This window comes from Camelus ferus, chromosome 18 (genome assembly GCF_009834535.1).
Source record: "Camelus ferus isolate YT-003-E chromosome 18, BCGSAC_Cfer_1.0, whole genome shotgun sequence".
Classification (NCBI taxonomy): domain Eukaryota; kingdom Metazoa; phylum Chordata; class Mammalia; order Artiodactyla; family Camelidae; genus Camelus; species Camelus ferus.
The window spans coordinates 21,652,470-21,673,786 of NC_045713.1; the positions used below are offsets into that span (position 1 = coordinate 21,652,470).

General features: G+C 53.4%; 1 protein-coding gene across 7 annotated transcripts in view; it reads left to right on the plus strand.

The window, feature by feature from the left end:
• LMF1 (lipase maturation factor 1) overlaps positions 1-21,317 on the plus strand; it is an 87,538-nt gene that overhangs the window by 45,934 nt on the left and 20,287 nt on the right. For 5 of the 7 annotated variants that reach the window (XR_004312721.1, XR_004312722.1, XM_032460606.1 and 2 more), the window contains exons 5-6: positions 9,624-9,689; positions 19,312-19,479. Coding sequence is in view for 5 of the 7 variants with exons in the window: in XM_032460606.1 (XP_032316497.1) it covers positions 9,624-9,689; positions 19,312-19,479 (234 nt within the window). In the remaining 2 variants the exon portion in view is untranslated. The remainder of the gene's footprint in view (positions 1-9,623; positions 9,690-19,311; positions 19,480-21,317) is intronic. The other 2 variants (XM_032460609.1, XM_032460608.1) reach the window with 2 other exon arrangements.

Genomic DNA, 21,317 nt, shown 5'->3' on the forward strand with positions numbered 1-21,317 from the left:
AGATATAAAATGATATGATCATCTCAATCGATGTAGAAAAAACATTAGACAAAATTAAATACTTATTCATAATTAACAAAGAAAATTCTCAGCAAACTCAGAATAGAAGGAAACTTCTTCAACCTGATGAAAGGTGACTATATAAACTACCTACAGCTAATGTCTTAGTAAATGGTGAAAGATTGAACATTTTTCCTGTAAGTCTGGGAACAGGGCTGTGATGTCTACCTTCCTCCTGCCTAGTTGACAGTGTGTTGAAGATCTTAGCTTATGCAGTAATGCAAGGAAAAGTTATAAAAGCCCTGAAGATTGGAATGGAAGAAGTAAAGTCATCTGTGTTCACAGACGAAAAGATCATGTATGTGGAAGATCACAAGCTGTCGGCAGAACTAGTGAGTGAAATTAACTGGAGTGCACGACTACAAGGCCAGTGTACAAAATCAGTATATTTCCACATGCTAGCAAAATCTGTCAGAAAATGAAATTTTAAAATGTAGCACTAAAAACACCCACAACCATGAAATACTTAGGGAAGTTTCACAGAAGTGTGCCACGTGTGCTCTTGCTGGGAGGAGGTAGCGAGGACCTGTACAGATGGATTGTCCATGTTCATGATCAGCAGTCTCATTACTGCTTAACAGCTAATTGTCCCCAGACTGATGTGTAGATTTCATGCAGCCCCAAACATAATCTAGAAGGGATTTCTTTTTAGAAATTGATGAACTGATTCTTAGGTGTACGTGGAAATGCCCAGGACCTAGAAAAGTCAGAACAGTCTTGAATGAGAGTAATGTTGTGGGTGTCACACAGCTGGATCCAGGACTTTCCAGAAGACACAGCCATCGAGGTGGCTGGGGAGGCATAAGGCTAAGAGTGGTGTCAGTGGAGTGAGTCAGAGTCTGGAAAAAGTCCCACACTGAAATCACAGACAAGACAGCAAGTCAGTTCAACTGAGAAGGAAAAGTCTTTCCACCAGCGGGTGCTGAGTGTCGACATGGGGCAGACAGACCCCAACCAACCAGTCCACCAGCAGGAGGGTGGGGTTAGCCCGTGCCAAGTTCCCCAGAAGCAAACCAGCCAGCAGGACGGGGACCCAGTGCTGATCCCTCAGGCATCGCTCTGAGTGAGAGGAGCCAGCCACGGAAGGGTGTCCCTATGAGTCCTTGTATGGGAGGTTCTGGAACCAGCAAAGCCAGGGAAACTGTCACCTCTGGGATATGGGGTGTGGGTTGATTAGGGGAATTTGGAAATTCTCAGGGCAGTGGGGTGAGGGTCCCACAGAAGTCACGTGTTTCAGGGCAGGACGTAAGTTATTTCCTGAAACCTCACAAGAGGTCACAGCAGGGGGAGCCTCAGGTGATGGCCCATCAGCCCTACAAAGAGCAGAGACATGCAGACCCCACTAAGCTGGATTTTCCTCCACTGAGCACCAGACAAACACCATGTGCCTTCAAGCCCTGGAAAGACCATCAGCCCAGCCAGATGCTGCAACTCAAGACAGCCCCTCAGGCGCGGCTGCCCACCCATGCTGACCGCCACCTGCGCTGAGTGATGGGACGTCTTGCTTCCTCTCGTTTAGTTATTTGTTCCCATTGATGTAGAGGGCCAGGGTGGTCACCCCACATTGGCATAATTGGAACTGGAACTGGAATTCAAGTGCTCCGTCTGTGTGGCTCCAGGCCTCAGCTGGGGCCTGAGGGACGTGCAGGTGGTTCTGTGCATTGGGTGTCCTGAGGCCAGGCTGCGAGCAGCGAGTTCTTGGTGGGAGAAAGCGGACCAGGCCCTGCTACCCCTTCTTCCTCGCATTGCATCGAGGGCTGGCATGGCCCAAGTGAGCCCTCCCCCTTCCTTCCTTGGAGCAGAGGCGCAGGTCTGCACAGGGTCCTCACCTGTGCCTTCCTGCGGGCGCAGGGCAGAAGTGAATGGAGGGGAGGCAGCACAAGAGGAGGGTCTGGAGAGTCAGGCATGAGGATGAGCTTGCGAGCCCCCTGAGGTGGCACGAAGGTGTGTGTTCCTGTTCACACCTTGGTGAACCTCCATGTAACCTGCAAGCTACAGCGGCCTCAAGTCCCTTCTCCCTCATCAGCAGGGTTGCTGACCACCTGTGCTGCCCACAGCTCTGTGTGCTCACACCTCCTACACACCCCATGGGGCCCTGACACTCCTTGTGTGCAGCTAGAGGAAATACAGACCTACAGGACCTGCCTTGTTCAGGTCAGATTTCAGTAGGCCTGGGAGCCACGGCCAGGCTGTGTTGAAGGGCGCTGTGAGGAAACAGGGTCTTCAGATAACTGAGATCCTGCTGCAAAGTCACCTGGAATATTAAGAAAGCTTTGGGCCAATAAATATGACAGCTTAGGTGAAATGGACAAATTCCTTGACAAATGCAGCTTACCAAAACTGAGACAGAAGGAAACAGGAAATTGAAATGGCTCCATATCTGGTAAATAAATCGAATTTGTAATCAAAGCCCATTCCAGAAAGAAAGTGTAGGCCCAGATGGCTTCACCAGTGAAATCTATTGAACATTTAGAGGAAATAACAGCAAACCTACACAAACTCTTTTGGAACATAGCAGAGGCGGGAACACTTTCCAGATTGTGTTGTGTGACCAGTGTAAGAGTGATACCAAAACCTGACGAGGACAGTACAGAAAGGAAAGTGGACACTAGTGTTCCTCATGAGCAGAGGTATAGAAACCCTTAGCAAAATATTGGCCAATCAAACCTGGCAATCAAAAAAGACATCAGTTATCACAGGAATGCAAGGTCAGGTTTAATATTTGAAAATCAATGCATGCAGTTCACTACAGCAACAGAATAAAGATGAAGAACCAATTTATCATCTCAACAGATGCAAAAAGCAAATGGTACAGTGCAGCACCAAGTCAAACTTCTGTCAGAGACTTCCAGAATGGCGAGAGACTGAAAGCATTCGCATGCAATTAGAAACAGGCCCAATGCCTGTTTTGCTGCTGCTCTTCAGCACAGTATTAGAAAGTCTTAGTGCAGTAGAACAAGAAAAAGAAATAAACGTGTAAAGATTGCGAAAGAAGAAATGAAACTTATTCACAGACTTGATTATGCATATAGAAAACCTAGTGGAATCTAAAAACCAACTTCTAAAGTGAATACATGAATTTAGCAAGTTGCTGGATACAAGGTTAACGCAAAATGTAAATGGTACTTCATGTACTACTAAGTCATTAGAAAATAAAATTTTCAAAATACTACCTGCCATTGCATCAAAACCCCTCAAATACCTCATAATAAATCTGATTAAGGATGTATGAGACATACATTAAAACAGTAAAGCATTGCTGATAATGAATTTAAAAGATCTACATGATAAACAGATGTACCATATTATGGTAAGATATTTCTTTCACCCATATTTTTATATAGAGATTCAAGATAACTCCTATCAAACTCCCAGTGATCTTTTTTGGTGAGAATTGACAGGCTGATTCCAAAATTTACATAGACAAGAGAAGACTCTTGAAAAAGAACAAAGTTAGAGGACTTACACTTCCTGATCTTACAGCTTAATTTAAAACTGAAGTCTGGTGTTGATCTGAACTACAAACATTGATCAGTAGAAAATAGAGACCAGAAATAGACCAAACCTCTACTGTCATTTGATATTCAACCAAGGTACCAAGTCAAGTCAATGGAAAAAGAAGAGTCATTTTTTACGAATAGTGCTGAAATAACTGGGTGTCTGTGTAGAAGAATAAAATGAGCTTTGGCTGCTATTTCATCTATACCAGACTCTAATTTGAGGTAGATCATGGACCTAAACATAAAAGCAAAACCAAAATTTCTTAGCAGAAAACATAAAAGAATCTCTCCCAGAAATAGACCCACATTCGTAGTTGATTGATTTTCAATGAAGGGGCTTGGCTAAATCAATGGGGCAAGAAAAGTTTTTTTGTTTTTTGTTTTTTGTTTTTTGGTTTTTTACAAACATAAAAGCCAGAGTTGTAAAGTTTTTCGAAGATACCATAGGTAATTACCATGGGGTAGACAAAGATTTCTTGGATGGGGCACAAAAAAGCACTAACCATTAAGAAAAAGAATTGATAAATTATACTTCATTGATATTAAATTTTTCCATCATCAAAATACACCATTAAAAAAAGGAATAGGCTTACAATAGCCAAGACAGAGAAACAACCCAAATATCCATCAACAGATGACTGGATAAAGATGTGGTGTACACACACACACACACACATACATATGCACAATGAAATACTACTCAGCCATAAAAAAGAATAAAATAATGCCATTTGCAGAAACATAGATGGACTTGGAGATCGTCATTCTAAGTGAAGTGGGCCAGAAAAAGAAAGAAAAATGCCATATGATATCATTTACACGTGGAACCAAAAAAAAAAAGGACACAAATGAACTACTTATTATTTATAACTTAGATGATTAATTTCTTGAATATATGTAAGCACATTTGACTGTCCTTTATGATTGTATTACCACATTCTGTTGATTCTTATTTTGTAGTTGGCTTTATTCCTTTGGTAACTATGTAAGTTTAAAAAGCTAAAGCCCTAATCTGTTCTTAGAAACAATTAGTACATATATGTAAACTAAAAAAAAAGTGCAGTGTATTGTATATATGTATTTACACGCAATATGTTGTATATGTGCAATGAAATTGTTAACAATTCTACCTAGTAAAACTGAAAAATGAAAAAAAAAAAAAGAAAGAAGAAAAGGAATAGGCAAACCACAGATTGGGAAACATTTGCAGTGCAGAGGTTCGACCAAAAACTAACCTTAAGAGCATGCACAACACAATAGGAAGGCAGGTGTGGGCCTTGGACATACTCACCAGTGAAGGGACAGGAGCAATGATGAGGATGGGAAAGCTGTGTTGGCCCAAGAGGGGCTGAGTGTGAAACCCTGATGTCAGCACGCTGAGTCGGTGCGCCTGCGGGTGGCAAGATTCCTCGTAGGTGTGTTCCTCGGCAGGGTGTAGGGTGCTGCAGCCACGCTGAACAGCCACTGGCCAGTTTCCCACAAGGCGAGACCTGCACCTACCTGTGAGCCCGTCTCCCACTCCTGGGAAGTGAAAACCCATGTCCACACGGAGGCCTGTCCACACATGTCCCCAGCAGCCCTGCCCAAACAGAAGCCCTGGGAACCAACCCGGTGTCCATCTACAGGACAGGTAGCCTGTGGTGCATTCACTCAAGGGACAGCACTCTGCCAGGAGAGGGGTCCAGCCCCCAAGGCAGCAGTGCAGACGGACCCAAAGCCCACAGGGCACCGGCCCCTGTGTGTGATACCCCAGGGCAGCCAGATCCAGGGACAGAGTGGAGGTGGGGGCAGGCCTTGATGGCCTCCTGGCCAGCGGGTATGGAAGTGGCCATGGGGAATGTCCTGTGGGGCGTAAGCCTGTGTCCTGTTTTGGGTGGATTCCTGCTTGTGCACAACCGTGAGAACACATGGAACTGAACATTTAAGACGGGAGTGTTTTGTTTCACGTGACTTGTAGCTCAGCCATCATGAGTTTGCTTTTTCACACGAGGATCGCTGTGAGATGCAGCCCATTGAACTCCAGACACCTTGAGGATGAGGAGCAGGTGGGTCGTAATTCACTGCAGCCCTTGGAGCCCCGCTGGAGAGCAGGCACCCCTCTTTTTGTCCAGACCTGTACCCATTTTTGCTGGGACCTCGGGCTGGGCCCACGGAGTCTCTCTTCTTCTGCTGGGAAGAATTCCTGGCTGAATCAAGGCTGCCACCAGGAAGCCCATGGAGTCTGCGTTTGGGTCCTGTGCTTTCCCTCGGAGGCCTGGACTGCTCCGAGTGGGTGAACTCCTTTAAAGCAGTTTCCACACTGGCATGTCGGTCCTGGAGATGCTCCAGCCACTGGTGCTGAAAGGTGAGCAAAGGAGGCCAGACACCGTTAGCGAGGAGAAGGAGCTAAGTAAAAAGGAAAAGGAGGCTTCCAGTCGGGGGTTTTTCTCAGAGTCAGTGCCTGCAGTAAAATCTAATTAACATAATTAAATCGGTGTTGGAATGCGACGTGCCCCACCAAGACCACAGTCAAGTGGGCGTCGCTGCCACTTCCTTGATGAGCCAGCCCAGTCCTGGGATGAGAGCGATTATTCTAATTTGCTTTATCGCATTAGCGTGGGCAGAACCAAAGAAAGGGACTTTCTTGCTGGGCTCTGTCATCCTTCCTCAGCCTGGCAAAGGCATCCAGGAACTTCTGGAGAGCGCCAGCTGCAGTGCTCTGACCTCTGGCCCCAGCTGTGGCCCTCAGCGGACCCCACCCCAACCCCTGCCTTGCGCACCCACTTTGTGGTTCTTTCTGGTTTCGGAACAGCCATGGCACGAGGACGGTCGTGCCTGAGGCCTGAAATAGCTGCGAGGAAGGACCTGCGACAGTCCCTTCCACCTGCTCGGCACAGCCCCTGCAGGGCTGTCACAGACAGATGTCATGGCAGCTGTCACAGGCTTTCCCGGATTTGGGGAGTGGGCACAGTGAAATTTCACACAAACAGTATCAGCGACTGCGTGTTTCAGCCCACAGGATCCCCTGTAGCTGACGCATTGCCCACCACCTGCGTGGATAGGGGCGCTAAGTAGTGAGCCTCACACACAGTGGTCTCTGTGCCCAGAGACGTGGGATCCCCCTCCGCCTGCTCACAGAGCATGTGGGGTCCCATGGGCCCAGCTCAGCTCTCGGAGGAGAGATGCAGAGTGCTGCCGGGTCAGACAGGACTGGGCACGCCGGCCCCCACCCAGCGTGGCTGATAGCGCGTCCCAGACCAGCAAGCCTGCTTCGGGGTGGAACACCACTCCTCCCGCACCTGCAAACCCTTTGTTAGTGCTCACCACCCCCAGGTCAAAGAGGCTTGTCCTTTGTGGAAAAGGAACATGGGACTAGTCACTTGTGTTTGCATCAGGAAGAAAGGATCTCTAGATCACGCAGAGGCTGTGACAGTGAGAGAACGGGGTGTGGTGTCTACAAAATGGGGGTGCTGTGGAGGGAGCCCCTGTGCTGGTGCAGGACCCCATGGGCCACCCCCTCTTCCACAGCTGTAGGTCTGGGAGCCCCCCCTACCCAGTTAGGTGTGATGGGACTGCTGCAGTGTTACAGAAATGGATGTTCTTCCTGTGGCGTGGGGCCTTGCTTTCTCTCATTTCCAAATGGGAGATATTAAGAATCGTGTTCTTGGACCTGTGAGCCTCAGAGAAGCCCCTCTGCATCCCGTGGGCACCTGCCCCCAAACGCTGCCCATAAGGCCTGAGGTCTCCCCGGTCGCCCCGGAATGTTCCAGCATCCCAGCACTCTCCCTTCCCCAGGGAGAGCAGGGGTTGTGTGGACAGCTGTAGGTCACTCGTGTGTTGCTGGCCTGTCTGTGCCATTTTTTTGGAATTAATTTTGGGCTGAAAAAGGCTGAAAGAAGGCTTTGTTCCTTTGACACTTACTCTGGAAGAAAAAAAAATCCGTGGAAAATCTGACATCTGCATTGTAGGGAGAAATCAATAGATGGGGAGGAATGTAATTATCTTCCGCTCCCAAAAGAATGTTTCAGATTTTTAAGTGTCTCATATCAGCTTAGAATTTGAATGACATTTTAATTATTTTGTTTTTTTTCTCCTTTGCCTGGTTTGAGTCTCCAAAGAGTACCACTCTCGGATTCTGAAGGATGCAGGGAGCGGAGCCGCACCCACAGGGGAGCATCGTGTGACAGCAGCTGAGTTTCCCTGCCGAACGGGCAGGTGCGTTTTCATCAGAAACCAGCGGTTCATCCGCATCAGCAGGGCAGGGGCTTGGTCAGATCTAGGTCAGCAGGACACGTTTGATTGTCCCAAGTGCTGTTTTCATACAGACGGGACTATATAGCAGAGTTCAAACTGGAAGTCACTTCTCTGGCACTTCTGTGGGCTAAGCAAACCCAGTTTCCAGGGAGACGTGACTTTCTGCTTCTCAAAGTGATTCATCCTGTGAGTCTCTAAACAGCAACCCTCAGGTCCTTGGAGCACAGGTCTGCCTCAGCACACGCGCTCCCGTGATGCTAGGATTGGGCCCCTACACCGCAGGATGTACAGGACCCCAGGGAGGTGGTGCTGAAATAGGCAGCAGGCCCCTCCAAAACCAACTTTGAAACAGCCCCTGGGTCTTCACAGTGCCCGGAAGTGAATAGTGGAGTTTCTTTCGGATGTATTTGTGAACCCCCTGGGAGGCTGCACAGTTACCTCGTGTCTGGCCTGCGTGCACGGCAGGGACACTGTCATTCAGTCTCACTGTAGAAGCCAGCGTGGCTGCCACACTCCGCTCCACCTTCTCTGTTGTTTCATAATCCCTGCTCCTTTTCGTGTTGCTGTGTCCATGAGCCCAGCAGGGCCCAGGCCTGAGGTCTTGGCTGCTCCCTCAGCCCATCCTGTGGGCTTCACATTCCAGATGAGTCCAGAGAGGGCCGTGACTCACATCCTGGACAGTCATCCTGTCTTGCTGGCTCCATGGCCACCACACTGTCCTGTCCTCGGATTAGAGCCCTCAACCACCCTCAAGTCCTTCCCTTGCGGGAAGGTCAGTTGTATGCACCAGCCTGGTGGGGCTGCCACCCCAGGTCTTCAACCGAACTCCGGTCTTGGTGTTGCTATGAGGTGCTTTGTGCAGACGTGGTCACGGGCTGCGGTCAGCTGCGTCCGGTGAGGAGGCTCCCCGCAGACAGCCTGGTCGGGTGTGTGGGTTAAAGCCACGGGACCTGCCCCTGGAGCAGCAGCAGTTGCAGAAACCAGCACCACAAGGGAGCCACTGCCATCCAGGCTTGCTTCGTTATGGACACAGCTTCTCCCCTTCCAGTCCAGCCGTCACATGAGACACAGACGTTAAGAGCTCTCTGCGTCTCAAGCACCAGTCTGGTCCTGTCGGGGAGCAGTTTGCTTCTGACTCTGAAGGGATCGTGTGGAGCTGTGATTCCCAAGGGCAGGCGGGTGGGGATGCGTGCCGGCACGTGAGCAGAGTGCCCCTGCGACTGCAGACCAGGCCACCTGTCCAGGCCACCCTGGACACTGCACAGCAGGGAGTCCGGCAGGGTCCCCGAGAAGCTGGCCTGAGGGCCGTTCAGCAAGGCTGTGCTCTCCGCGGCAGCTTTCTCGGTGGGCTGGGCAGCACGGCAGCGCCCTGAGCCCCTCCCGGGCCTGAGCACCAGGATCTCCTGTGCCGTAGCTGGTGAGTGTTCTCTCCCAGGCCACCAGAGCTTCTGAACTGTCATCACCCTAGCAGTTGGGACGCTGTCCCTTCCACATTTCAGGTGGCGTCTCCAGACGTGTGAGACAGGTTGTGTTCTTGTGCTTTTGCAAATTTGCCCATTTCCAAAGCCTCACGGTTGCACTACTGTGATGAAGGTCAGAGTCTAAAAACGGGGTTTTAAGGAAAACACAGGAGGAACTGACTCTACAGAAAGGAGGCAGTGCTTCTTTTGAGCTGCATTGGCTACTTTTAGTCATCAGACACCCTGAAGGTGCCTTTCCTGAAGCATCATTCAAACTTTCTGTCTCATATCACGTCAGGTGTCAGGTGACATTGCATCTCTTACGTGTTGGTTCTGAAGTGGCTCACACTTCTCTCTGTCTCCTTGGCAGGGTCTGATCAAGATCCGTGGGGATCGGTGCTGGCGGGACCTCACCTGCATGGACTTCCACTATGAGGTGAGCGGCGTGGCCACCTACACTCCTGCCACAGCTCCTGGGCCTGTCTCCTGGGGCGGGCGGGCGTCAGGTCACAGATGGCTTGCAGAGGGTCCCGTTTGCTGGGCTGGCAAGACAGGGCGTCGGCCACCGAGGTTGTGGGTCCCATGGCATCTGGGTCAGGCGGGGTTGTCAGCCCTCAGAGGCCGTTTGGAGGGGTGGGCCCCTTCTAGCACCAAAAGCCTTTCCTCAGTGGAATCTTGTTTCAACAGCCACTTTGTAAACTGAACTGGAGTGAGGGCACTGGGTTGATGTCAGGAGTAGGGGCTGGAACTCTCTCGTGCCCTTGGCTGATTGCAGAACCGCTTGATTTATCCCTTTGAGGTTGTCTGTGCCCCTGGGGCAAAGACAGTTGGGCCACGTGGTCTGTCCTAGGTGACCTGGACTCCAGTCTGTGGCCACCAGCAGCAGGGGCCACAGGAACCGCAGGGCCTGTGAGAAGAGAGAGGAGGCTGCACTGGCAGGACCAGGGGCCCTAAGTGAGCAGCAGGGAGGGGCCTCTGTGAGAGGAGCATTCAGGCCCATCTCTCATCTTGCTGGTGCTTCTGTTTCACCTTGAACTTGGCTGTTGACGGGGATGCCGTCCTTGAGGTATATTACTACGACCAGGCCCCGGGAGGTCACAGGAGCCAAGCCCCAGCACCCTGACCCTGAGAGGCAATGAGGAAGCAGGCCCTGGGCCCATACTCACCCTGGACCCGGCAGCGCATTGGGGGCGGCGGGAGGCAGGTCTGCTGTGAGGGGTGTGGGCAGCCCATAGCCTGTGCCGTCTTTCTCATCTTCACCAACTGGACCAAGGGTCGGGTGAGGCTGCACCGTGTCTGGGGGCATCGCACTGCCTCCTGTGTGGCGCCCAGGCACCTGGCAGAGTCTCGCAGCTGTCTCACAGAGGGCATCCCTGTGAGTCCCAGGCCTGAGAGCCACCTTAGGGGCTCTTCCCCGTGGGCAATAACATCGTAACTGAAGGGCAGTTTTTGGTGAATTCAGTCTGTCCTATCAGAAGGAACATTGATCCTCAGGCACCACGAGAGAAGAGGTAGGCGGCCTCCATCGTTGTGGCTGAGACACACAGGCCACCCAAGCATGCACAGGTCGGAATCCCTTGGAGCAGTGCACCGATGGCTTCCGTCCTTGTCCGTTCTCTGCCTGCATGGCTGTTCCCAGTCCCGGCCGCTTAGTGAGGGCACCAGGAAGACCCCTGGGCACATGGCCACTGTCAGACGCTGCAGGAAGGATGAAAAGTAAAAGTGGTTTACGTGCCAGCGGGTTTACATCTCGCCCACTTAGCTTCAAGATGCACAAAATGCTCTTAGCAGCAAACTCGTGTTCCCAGGTGCCTCTTCTCTGTGCAGACTGATCAAGACTGAACTTTTTCTCTTTGGAGTACTTTGATTCTGCAGATTGATACCTTAAAACTCCTCTGTGCTGGACTTATCACTTGCATGAGAAAGCCGTGACCCCAAGCCTTGGCGACTCGCTTGTAAGGGGGTGTGTTCTGGTCACTGGGTTGTGAAGACGGTCTGGCCGCTGGGTGGTCTCCGAGGGCCTGTCTGCCGTGTCCCTGGGAGCTGGTCTGGGCCTGGTCTTTCTCCCCCACCCCCAGTGCGTGAACGAGGTAAACAAGTGACGCTGTTGTTTTGCTCCGAAGTCCTGCACTCAGAGCTGACCTTTAACCCAGGACATAAATCACTTTCCACTCCTGTTACTTGTAAAGTCCCGCAGCATTTCGCCCACAGAGGCAGCCTTTGTATCCATTCACCGTGGGACCACTGACCTGCAGGGCATGTCGGGATCCACCCCAGAGCCTCGACCGTGGAGCAGGAGCTACGTGCCCAACTGTGACAGGGCCAGAAGTTGGCTCTGTGCTTGTATCTGGTCATCTCTCTGAGAGCCTGCCCACCTTAGAGAGCTGGGATCGGGGGAGGGATGCAGCGCCCTTCTGCTCTTCTTCATAACGCTCTTGGCCATCCACACTGCTGGCCACAGCAGACCTACGACTCGGTGGCCTTTGCTGCTAGGTGCCCCCATGCAGATGTGACCATGAGATCCAACTGTCCAGGCACTGTCCCTGCCCCACCTCGATCCGTGGAAGCACTCTGCCCAACACATCCACATAGCCTGGTGGCTGTGAGGGCAGGTGTCAGATGCTGGTCAGGGAATGCTCCCCACCCCTTCCCATGGGCTGGACCCTGCTTCTCCCTTCCACGAGGCCCTGTTTCCCTTGGTCCACAACAGCAGTTCGAGGGACGCATGCTCAGAGCCTCTGCCCCGACCACATGTCTCCCATCTGTCCACTGTTGTGTGTATCCCATGTAGGGCAGGTGCTTGTGAAAACTCTGGGGAAGTGGCTTGCAAGGCAGTGATTTCAAGGACCTGGACTAGGCGGGCTTTGGCACATCACAAAGGAAGACGAGTTGACGAATCCCAGAATTCCCTTCCATTCTCTCAAACTGTCGTTTCTGAGACTTGTAAAGACAGCACCATGTGCTGTTTTTATGTGAAACACTTGAGATGCTTGTCTCACAGAAATAACATCCATGGAGAGCTTTTGAAGGTGGCATCAAGTCCTAGGTGCGGTCGTCATGGCATCCAAGAGGCAGGTACCACGGGGCGTGGCCCGCATGTGGCTGCATCGTGGGCTGCGTCTTGGGCACCTGTTATGTGCAGTTGGGAGTAACCTGTAGCCCAGGGTTTGCTCACAAGTTGCTGCTGAAACCTGGTTTTCTGCTGTTGTGACTTTATGTCTTTATATGGAAATTTTCAAAATTGAGCAGCATCATGGCGAACCCTCGAGGTCTGTGTGGAGACCCAGCATCGTGGCAAGTACGCAGCGCGTTCTGTGCAGGTCTGGTCGGGTTGCACTTGCTGACCACGTGCCCCATGGGATGTACCCGAGAGGCCCACACAGGGCAAGGACGGTGTCCCCAGTGTGCTCCTCGCCGCGTTCTGCCCCGTCTGCCACAGCCCCACAGGGAGAAGCCTTGAACGTGTGAGCTGTCCCCTGGCGCACATGCAACTGCTAGTTTCAGAACACCCGCGGACGCGGCCCAGCTCCGGCAGCAGGGACACCAGCTCTCGCTGGGAACAGCTGCGCGGTGGGGCGCTCCATGTCCACGTAGGTTTTACGAGGTCCATTATCAGGAAGGAGCCAGGCACAGACCCCCGTGGTTTTGATACAAGAGGAAACATTCTCAGCTGGGTCTCAAGTAAATCAACTACAAACATTGCCAACAGTTTTATATGTGCTTCTGGGGGCATCTAGCTCCATTGTGTTGCTGGAGATTCGGGGAAATTTAACACTGACTTTCGGTTCCACAGCCTGAACTGGACCCTCGACCAGTCTCTGGGATCTGGGGAGCCGGCTTTCCACACTGGGCACAGGGAAGCAGGGTCCCCCATGCTTTCCTTCTGAGAGGTTCCACCTCAGGACCTGTAGTTGGGGGCTCCCTGAAAGCCTGGCTGAGGTGGGCTCATCTGCAGAAATTGCATGCAGAGCAGTTACATCCACTGGCAAACAGCTCCCTGTGCAGTGTCTGGAACTTCTTCCCCAATGGTTGGTCAGCACCAGGACTGTCTCTCCTGGGAGCAGCTAAGCTTAGGGCTGCAGGCAGAGCCAGGTGGGCAGGAGACCCCCCAAGAACCAGCTCAGGAGGCACCCAGCATGGAAGACAGAGCAGCAGGGGGCTGTCCTCGGGCAGGGGCGTCCCGGAGTTTGACTGGCACCCCCGGGGACACACGGGGCACCTGGCTTAAGGTTGTATTTGGGTCTCCAGACACACCTACCTCATGCGCTGAGCACCAGAGACGTTGGTGACCAGCTGCAGCCGGCCCCACCCACCTGTTCTCATTCTTAGCACACTGACTCCAGAGCCCTCCCACCTTCCAGGGGCCAGGCACCCTCCTGGGACAGGGCGTCATCCAGGGAAACACTGGCCATTGTGTCCTGATGCTCTAGATGAGCTGCCGTAACCTGAGTGTGAACACTGGCCCAGCCCAGCCGCCTGTGACCTGCAGGTTTTGTGGCCCTTGAGCCTGTCCAGCTGTCACTGAGTGCCCAGGCACAGCTGTACAAGCCAGAGAACTTCTGCCTCATCCAGACGTTCCTGGGAAAGCAGTGAATGTGAACTTGCAGACACCGTGACCAAGTTACCTCTGAGAGGCTGGGGGTCCTAGCTTGCTGGCTGTGTCCAAGGGCAGTTCCTGAGTTTGTGAGAAGGTGTTTTGTGTGCGTGTTGCAGACAGAGGCGAGGAGCCTTCAGCCGACACCCAAAGGCCCTGCCCCTTCCAGTGCCCATGGGGCCACTCTCCACCACACGTGAGAGCACACAGCAATGTGGCCTCTTCATCCCAAGAGGTGCAGTCTCCCCTCCCCTGCAATCTGGGGACACACACCGGCATCCTGTGCCCAGCGAAGCCCCCTCCCACCCCCGCCACGGACCCTCACCTCCCAGCCCTGTGCATCAACAGAGAGGGTGTGCAGCCCAGGGGTGTGTTAAACGGGCTTGGGGGACTTGAGAGTTTGAAGAAACTTGTTCTTCAGAGGAGAGTTACAAGAGTGTCTTTTCTCATTCAAACCCAGACACGTTATTTATAGTCCCTAAAATGGGAATCTGGCTGGAAAACATTTTTGTCCTTGGACTTGTCCTGAGGAGGGGACTGGCACCCTGACAGGAAGATCTCCCTGCAGATTTGTACCTGCTAGATTCCTACACGATTTTTATCACTCTCCACACTTTCCTGACGTTTTTCTTATTTTAAATCGTCTCTTTTTAGGGAAACCAATTGTAAAATGTTACAGGGATCTGGTAGGGCAGCCCTGGACACAGGGCCTTATTCTCTAACGAGCTGCGGCCCCATAGGTGAGCGCGGCGAGGACGCAGCACGGGCAGCACTGGCGCTGCAGCCGAGCTTTACGGGGTGCGATGTTCCAGTCGCCACTTCCACGGTTTACAACCAGACTTCACGGCGTGGTGGTTTTTCCAGCTTCGGTGCAAACAAAAATGAAGCTGTACTGGGCTGGCTGGAGAAGGGAGGCCCGGGGACCCTGCTGACGTCAGGTCAGCACAGAACAGGCCCCACCCCCGCGAACACATCTCTCGGCAGATCGTAAACCTGCAGACGGGAACATGGCTCGACCAGCAGCACCAGCCTTCTGGAAATGAAACCTTGCAAGGAATCCTCTTTGCGGGAGATGCAGACACCACAGCCCCGCACCTCTTCTCATGTCTGTGGCACAGAGAGGCTCAGGGAGGCCCACCTTACCTTGAAGTGAAATCCTAGCCCATTAACTTGGTCATGTCCTTCCCCTGTTTAAAAGTCTGATGTGCGCCCCCCCACCCCTCCCAGGTCTGCATCTGAGGCCCTTCACCAACCTGAGGCCGCGTTGGCTGGGGAGTCGCCAGTAGTCTGCAGTCCCTTGCGTCCACGCCTTCCACGGAGACTTGCCCCTGAAGAACAGAGTCGTTCTAACAAGTCCAGGATGGGTCCCTCGTCCAGTGATGCCCGCCCCAGCCACAGATGGAAATGCCAAAGCCCGCCTGGCTCCAGAGAAGGGCTCCGCACTCTGCCGCAGCCATGGGGAGCCCGTGCTCCTGCAGCCCCCCAGCAGGAACTCACTTCCCTCCCAGCTCTGAACGAGCATGGGGAGCCGTGTATTTTCTTACTTTTACAGTAAGCAGTGCAAGAAGCGGGGGCTGCCCATTGGGAGGCGCACACAGGATCCCGCACAGGTTCCTTGAGAAGCCCCTCAGGACGCGGCTCTGGAGGAGGACGAGCAGGCTTGGTGACCAGGAGACTCTGCCCCACAGGCCCCCCGCACACACACTTCTCTTTCATCTGCGTCCTGAATCGCCAGGAGCTGCAAGCGAGGCCAACAGGCTCCGAGTGGGTCTTCAGAAAGGGCCCATCAGAGGGAGCGTTTCTGCTCGACTGATGTGACCATCCGGTCAGCTGGGGACAGTGAGCTGGAGACCGAGTCCTGGGATCTGCACTGGGCTTGCTCCCTGTGAGCAGGTGACCTGAGAGCCCTGCCCCCATGCCTGCCACTGTCCACTCGGGTGGAGGGGCAGTAGCCACTCCTGGGTCCCAGGATTGGGGCTGAGGGCTTGGCCCTGAGAAACCCCAGGAGGGGCAAAACAAAGGCCAAAGGCCTCGTGGACGCATGTCCTCGGCAGTAGGTTGCAGGTCCTCACTGGGGCCACCACAGTGGCCACCACCACCCCACCGCAGTTCCCACCCTCAGGGACCCCAGCCTGTGGGTACATGGCTCTCCTGGCCCCGGTGCCTCGAGGGCTGGGGACAGCAGGACTGTCTGCGTTTCCCTGCTGGCTGGCAGGTGCCAGGCCCTCTCAGCCCAAGGGACCCCCACCTCCAGGCCATCAGAGAAGCTGCCTCCCCATGGCCGGGACACCTCACTTGGGTCTGGGAAGGGGTGGGAATAGGAGAAGGAAGCCCACAGATCCACGTCAGCAGCACATCTCTCACCTGGAGTGGGCCCTGCCTGCCTTTGTTTACTGGGGTGGGGGTGCAGAGGGCCCTGGACTCCCTTTTTTTCTGAGTGGAGGTCCCAGCCTCTCCTCACCATGGACGGGGTGCAGCTGTCTCATCGAAGCTCACTCTTCCTTTCCCTGCTGCCCGTGGCTGTTGGTGACGGTGAGGTCTTCAGCCCTGAGGAGCAAGCAGGGTCCACTGTCCCTCTTCCCAGACGTGATGGAGGGGCTGCTCCTGACCCAGGGGAACCAGCTGGGCGCCCTTCCAGGTGCTGCTGGGAGAGGGGTCTGCGCTCACATCCACCACACGCTCCTGTCCAGGGACCTCAGCACCTTCAGGCAGCCTTGCTTTCACTCTCACACACACGTGCACACGTGTACACACTGTATTCAGAAAGCACTGTGCTGTTTGCTGAAACATTTGGAACTGATTTGATGCTGTGTTTTCCTGTTGTTGAGTGAAATTGTTGCTAACCACCAGAATATCTCCAATTTTAGGACCACAGTGGTTTCACTCCAGTCAGGCGCTGAGTGGCGTGTGGTGAATCTGGCGTCAGGAAACACTTGCCTTTGAGCAGGATAGTCCTGCTCCCCCACCCCATTACCCTCGTAGCCCTGGACCCCCTCCCCAGAGGGGCTCCCCTCCCTGTCTGATCCACCCTCCACATTCACACACTGGGAGCCTCTGCAGCCACGATGTGAGAGAAGGCGGGTGAATGCAAGTTTGCAGGCTGGGCTGGCACTCACGCAGGGCAGGTGAGACGCAGTTGCACATTCCTAGCTCTCCCCACTGAGGAGCCCAGAGACAGTGACACCCAGGCCGGGTTTCTAACGGCAGCCTCCCCGCACAGGGACCCGGCTCCTGGAGGAGTGGCTGCCCCCAAGCTGCAGCAGGGAGCAGGTGGGGGATCCTGAGCATCTTTAGAGCCAGAAAGTGGAAAAACACCTGGAGTGGTAGTGAAGGTTACAGGCCAGCGAGTCCAGCGGCCATGCATCCACACCCACACAGGCCACAGAGTGCAGAGGAGAGACACCCTCCTCACAGGGGATGCAGCTACGAGATGCAGGACGGACAACGGGCCCAGAACCCACTGCTCAGAGGCCAGTGGAGCTGCCCAGTCTGCGGATGTCCTCAGAGGAAGCTGAAACCGGGAAGCTTGGGTTTGATGGGCGGTTTTCACAGCCTCCAACTGCAAAGGGGAGAAAGGCAGCTTTGAGGGGAGCCCCTGGCTGATGCCCCTGAACCACCAGGCTGGGTGGGAACCCTGAACTGCGACGCACTGCCACCCTGGGGTCTTCCTGCCCCAAGTATGAGCCCCAGACCTGACACGGGGAGTGCGAGGCTCCCCCACACCTGGGATGTCCTGCAGGGAGCTTGTGCCCCAGTGTCTGTCCCGGTGCCTAGCGGAGGAGGGTAGAGAGATGGGAGCTGAGGGCCCGGATTCAGGCTTCCTGTTCACAGGGGCATTGTTGGCAGTGGTAGGAGAGCCCCCCCGTGCCCCCGTCCCCAGTCCTGACCAGTGTGTTGTGCTTCTGGGAGGCTCACACTGAGGTCCCCACAGCTGCTCTCAAAAGGTGCAGAAAACACATCTGTGGTAAGAGGAGACGGGCCTGGCAGGGCAGGGGTGTTTGGGAGGTCGGGAGTCTGGGGTTTATTGTTAAGTCAGAGATCGTGTCCAAATGAGAAGCTGGCAGGGAAACTCTCCCAGGTGGGACAGCGGCCCTTCACCAGCGGCCACTTCATGACTTCCTCCTGCTGCCTGTGTCCCTCCCCCGCTGCCCCAAGTGTGAAACCAGAGGCCGCCCTCTCCAGGGCACCCAGGCCAAGGTGCTTTGACTAGTGCCCAGGTGGAGGGTGAGGGTCAGCTGCAGCCAGGCCCAGGGCCAGGTGCTGGGCGCCACCTGCTCGGGCTGGTTGGCGCTCCAGCAGCAGCTGCAGGAGGGCACTTCTGCTAGGATATAAACAGCATGTTTCAAGTGAAGTCACTTAAACATTATCAGAAACATTCTAAGTTTGAAAGTTGGAACCGTGCTGGAACCACCGATATTACCATCTCTCTCTTTGGCCCCAGCCTTTCCCTCCGATGGTGGATGGCAGCCGTGGTGTCTGCGCACGTGTGTACGCGTGTGCATGCATGTGTGTTGGAGAACATGAGGCCCCAGGAGGGAGAAGGGCAGCATGCGAGAGGCCTGTGTCAGACTGTGGTGGCAGCTAAGAAGTGAGGCCCGGGCTCCAGGCCTTAGGGGGAGGGGACCCTGCGGACCCTGGCGCCCTTCACGGGCTTGCACTCCCTGCAGACGGGAGCCAGCAGTTAGCATCAGGGTAGGCACCAAGGTCCACTGGGTCTGCGGCCGCCGCAGCCTGGTGTCCAGCCCTTAGGCTCAATGTGGAGGGTACCTGCACACAGTACCCTTCACCAACATCTGGATGTCCACACTGAGGCCACCCCAACTCCATATGGTGTCACAGCTGGCCCCTCATGGACTGCCCCATGTGCAGGGAGGATAGAGCCTGTGGTCAGAGGTGCAGGGCCCGTCAGCTGGGCTCTTGGTGGCCAGCACCACGGCTGAGTCAACATGCAGGCCTTGGGGACCTGCCTCGCCCGCCTACCCTTCACACATGTGGAAGCTGTTCCCTGGAACACACACATGGGGCCACTGCCCCAGCCTCCATGTCCACCATATGTGAGGATCCCATGATCCCACATCCTCCCCCTGTGCTGTCCCTTCACCTCTCGGGCGCCCATGCTGCTCAGGGCTCTGACCACAGACTCTCAGCATCTGAGCTCCCATGTCACCAGGGCCCTTGGGGTCCCCTGAAGGGGTCAGTGCCAGAATGACAGGAAACCAAGCAGGTAGAGAAGGTTGAGAGATGTGGCCCCACCGTCACCATCCTGGTGGCTCATCTTAGCTGTGTGTGAGCTGCTGGAGAGCAGGTCGCCCTGTGCCTTTCCCAGCCAGGACACCGCCTCTCCCCAGAAGCCTGCCTCGCCCTCGGCAGCCAGTGGGCACGAGGCAGGGCCAGGGTGGGCAGGTCCCCTGGGGTGGTGCTCCGCCCCAGGCACAGCTCACTTGGGCCTCCTTTTCTCCCACAGACACAGCCGGTGCCCAACCCCATGGCCTACTTCTTGCACCGCTCCCCGTGGTGGTTCCACCACTTTGAGACCTTCAGCAACCACTTCCTGGAGCTTGTGGTGCCCTTCTTTGTCTTTCTCGGACGGCGCATGTGTGTCCTCCACGGGGCCTTACAGATCCTGTTCCAGGTGAGCATCCGCTGCGGTTCCCGAGGAAAACTCGGGTGGGATCTTAAGTTCCCATGTCCCACGCTCTGTGTTTGTCGTTCCTTGTTGCCCCCCAGCAGTGCCCCGTCTTTGTTCCTGGCTGTCCGGGAGTCCATGTGCTGTGCTGTCCCAGGCAGCGGGTACAGCAGCAGGACTGGGTGACCCTTGGTTCATGGCCCTGGCTGTCTCTTGGTTGGTTGTTTATTGTGGCCACTTCTACAAGTTCTCTTCTGTTTCTAGTTTACTAGGAAGTTTTTTGTTTTCTTTTGTTTGGGATATTTTTATCCCAAATGAATGGGTGTTGAATTTTAGCAAATGGTTTTTTCTCCATCGGTTGTGAGATCACTTTTTTCCCCTTAATTTGGTAAAGTGAATTACATTAATATTGCTAACGTTGAACCAGTTTTACATCCTAGGACAAATCAACTTGGTCTTGCTGTGTATGTTTGAATACATTACTGGGTGTAACTTGCTATGATTTTGTTTTGGTTTTTCATGGTTATCAGTGAGATTCGTCTGCAGTTTTCTGCCCCACACTGGCATTTCCTGGTTCTGCTCCAGGTTTCGCTCTCACCCTCACAGACAGGACGGAGCTGGTGCTCCTGCATCACCACCCAGCCTTGGTGGGTCTTTGTGGCCACTGACAAACTTGTGGCTGCCGGACATGCAGAGTCTCCATTTCTTTTGCAGTTTTAGTGGCAAGTATTTTCCTGGGGATTTGTCCATTTCATCTGTTTTCAAATGTATTGGCCAAGAAACAAGCCATAGTAATCTCCTGTTTTGCAGAGTCTGGATTTGTGTCCTTGTCTTCGGTGTTGCCTCTTGTGACGGCACAGAGCAGGATACTTTTTCCAGCGGGGTGGATACTCTTTAAGTAACAAGTCCCTGTATCTTAGTTCGTGCGTTTGCATTTTATTTCCACATCTTTGTGTTTTCTTTTTGTTCTTTTAGCTTTCTTTTGAGGTTTTTCTCCTTCCACTTATTTTCCATCTCCTAATTAGCAAGTTACACACCCTGTTTCTTTCAGGTGAGTATGTGCTCATTTAACTAACTGAAAGTCTAAGTTTAATCCCCTCCTTGCCACCGTGATGGACCTGTGGCCTCAAGGTGCTTTGACTGTTTCCCCCTACCTACTCACCTGCTTTCGCTGCCAGTATTTTAAGCCCTGTTTTGTTTAAAATTCATAGACCTTTTTAAGAACAATTTCGATTTACAGAAAGACTGAGCAGAGGGTATGGAAGGTTCCCATATCCTTCCTACTGCCACACACACAGAGTTTCCCCATCATGAACATCTTCCATTAGTGTGATACATTTGTTACAACTAAGGAGCCAATATCGCTTCTTTATTATTAACTAAAGGCCACAGTTTACATAGGGTTCACGCTGGTGTGGTTTATTCTGTGGGTTTGGACAAATGTATAACGGCATGTCCACCATAATCTCTTACGGACTTATTTCAGTGCCCTAAAAATCCTCCATGCTCCCCAGATTCATCCCTCCCTCTCCCCTAACCCCTGGCAACCACTGATCCGTTCACTGTCTCCATAGTTTTGCCTTTTCTTGAATGTCATATAGTTGGAATCATCCAGAGTATAGTCTTCTCAGACTGGCTTCTTTACTTAGTGATATGCATTTAACGTTCCTCATGTCTTGCCGTTGGTTGAGAGCTCATTTCTTTTTATTGCTGGAGGTTGTTCCATTGTCTGGATGTGCCACAGTTTATCCATAAACTATCCGGATTTGGCTGGAATGCAGAACCCTGGCTGGCTGGAGATCCTTGCTCCCAACAGCCTCTGATGAGGGACACACCCAAGAGGC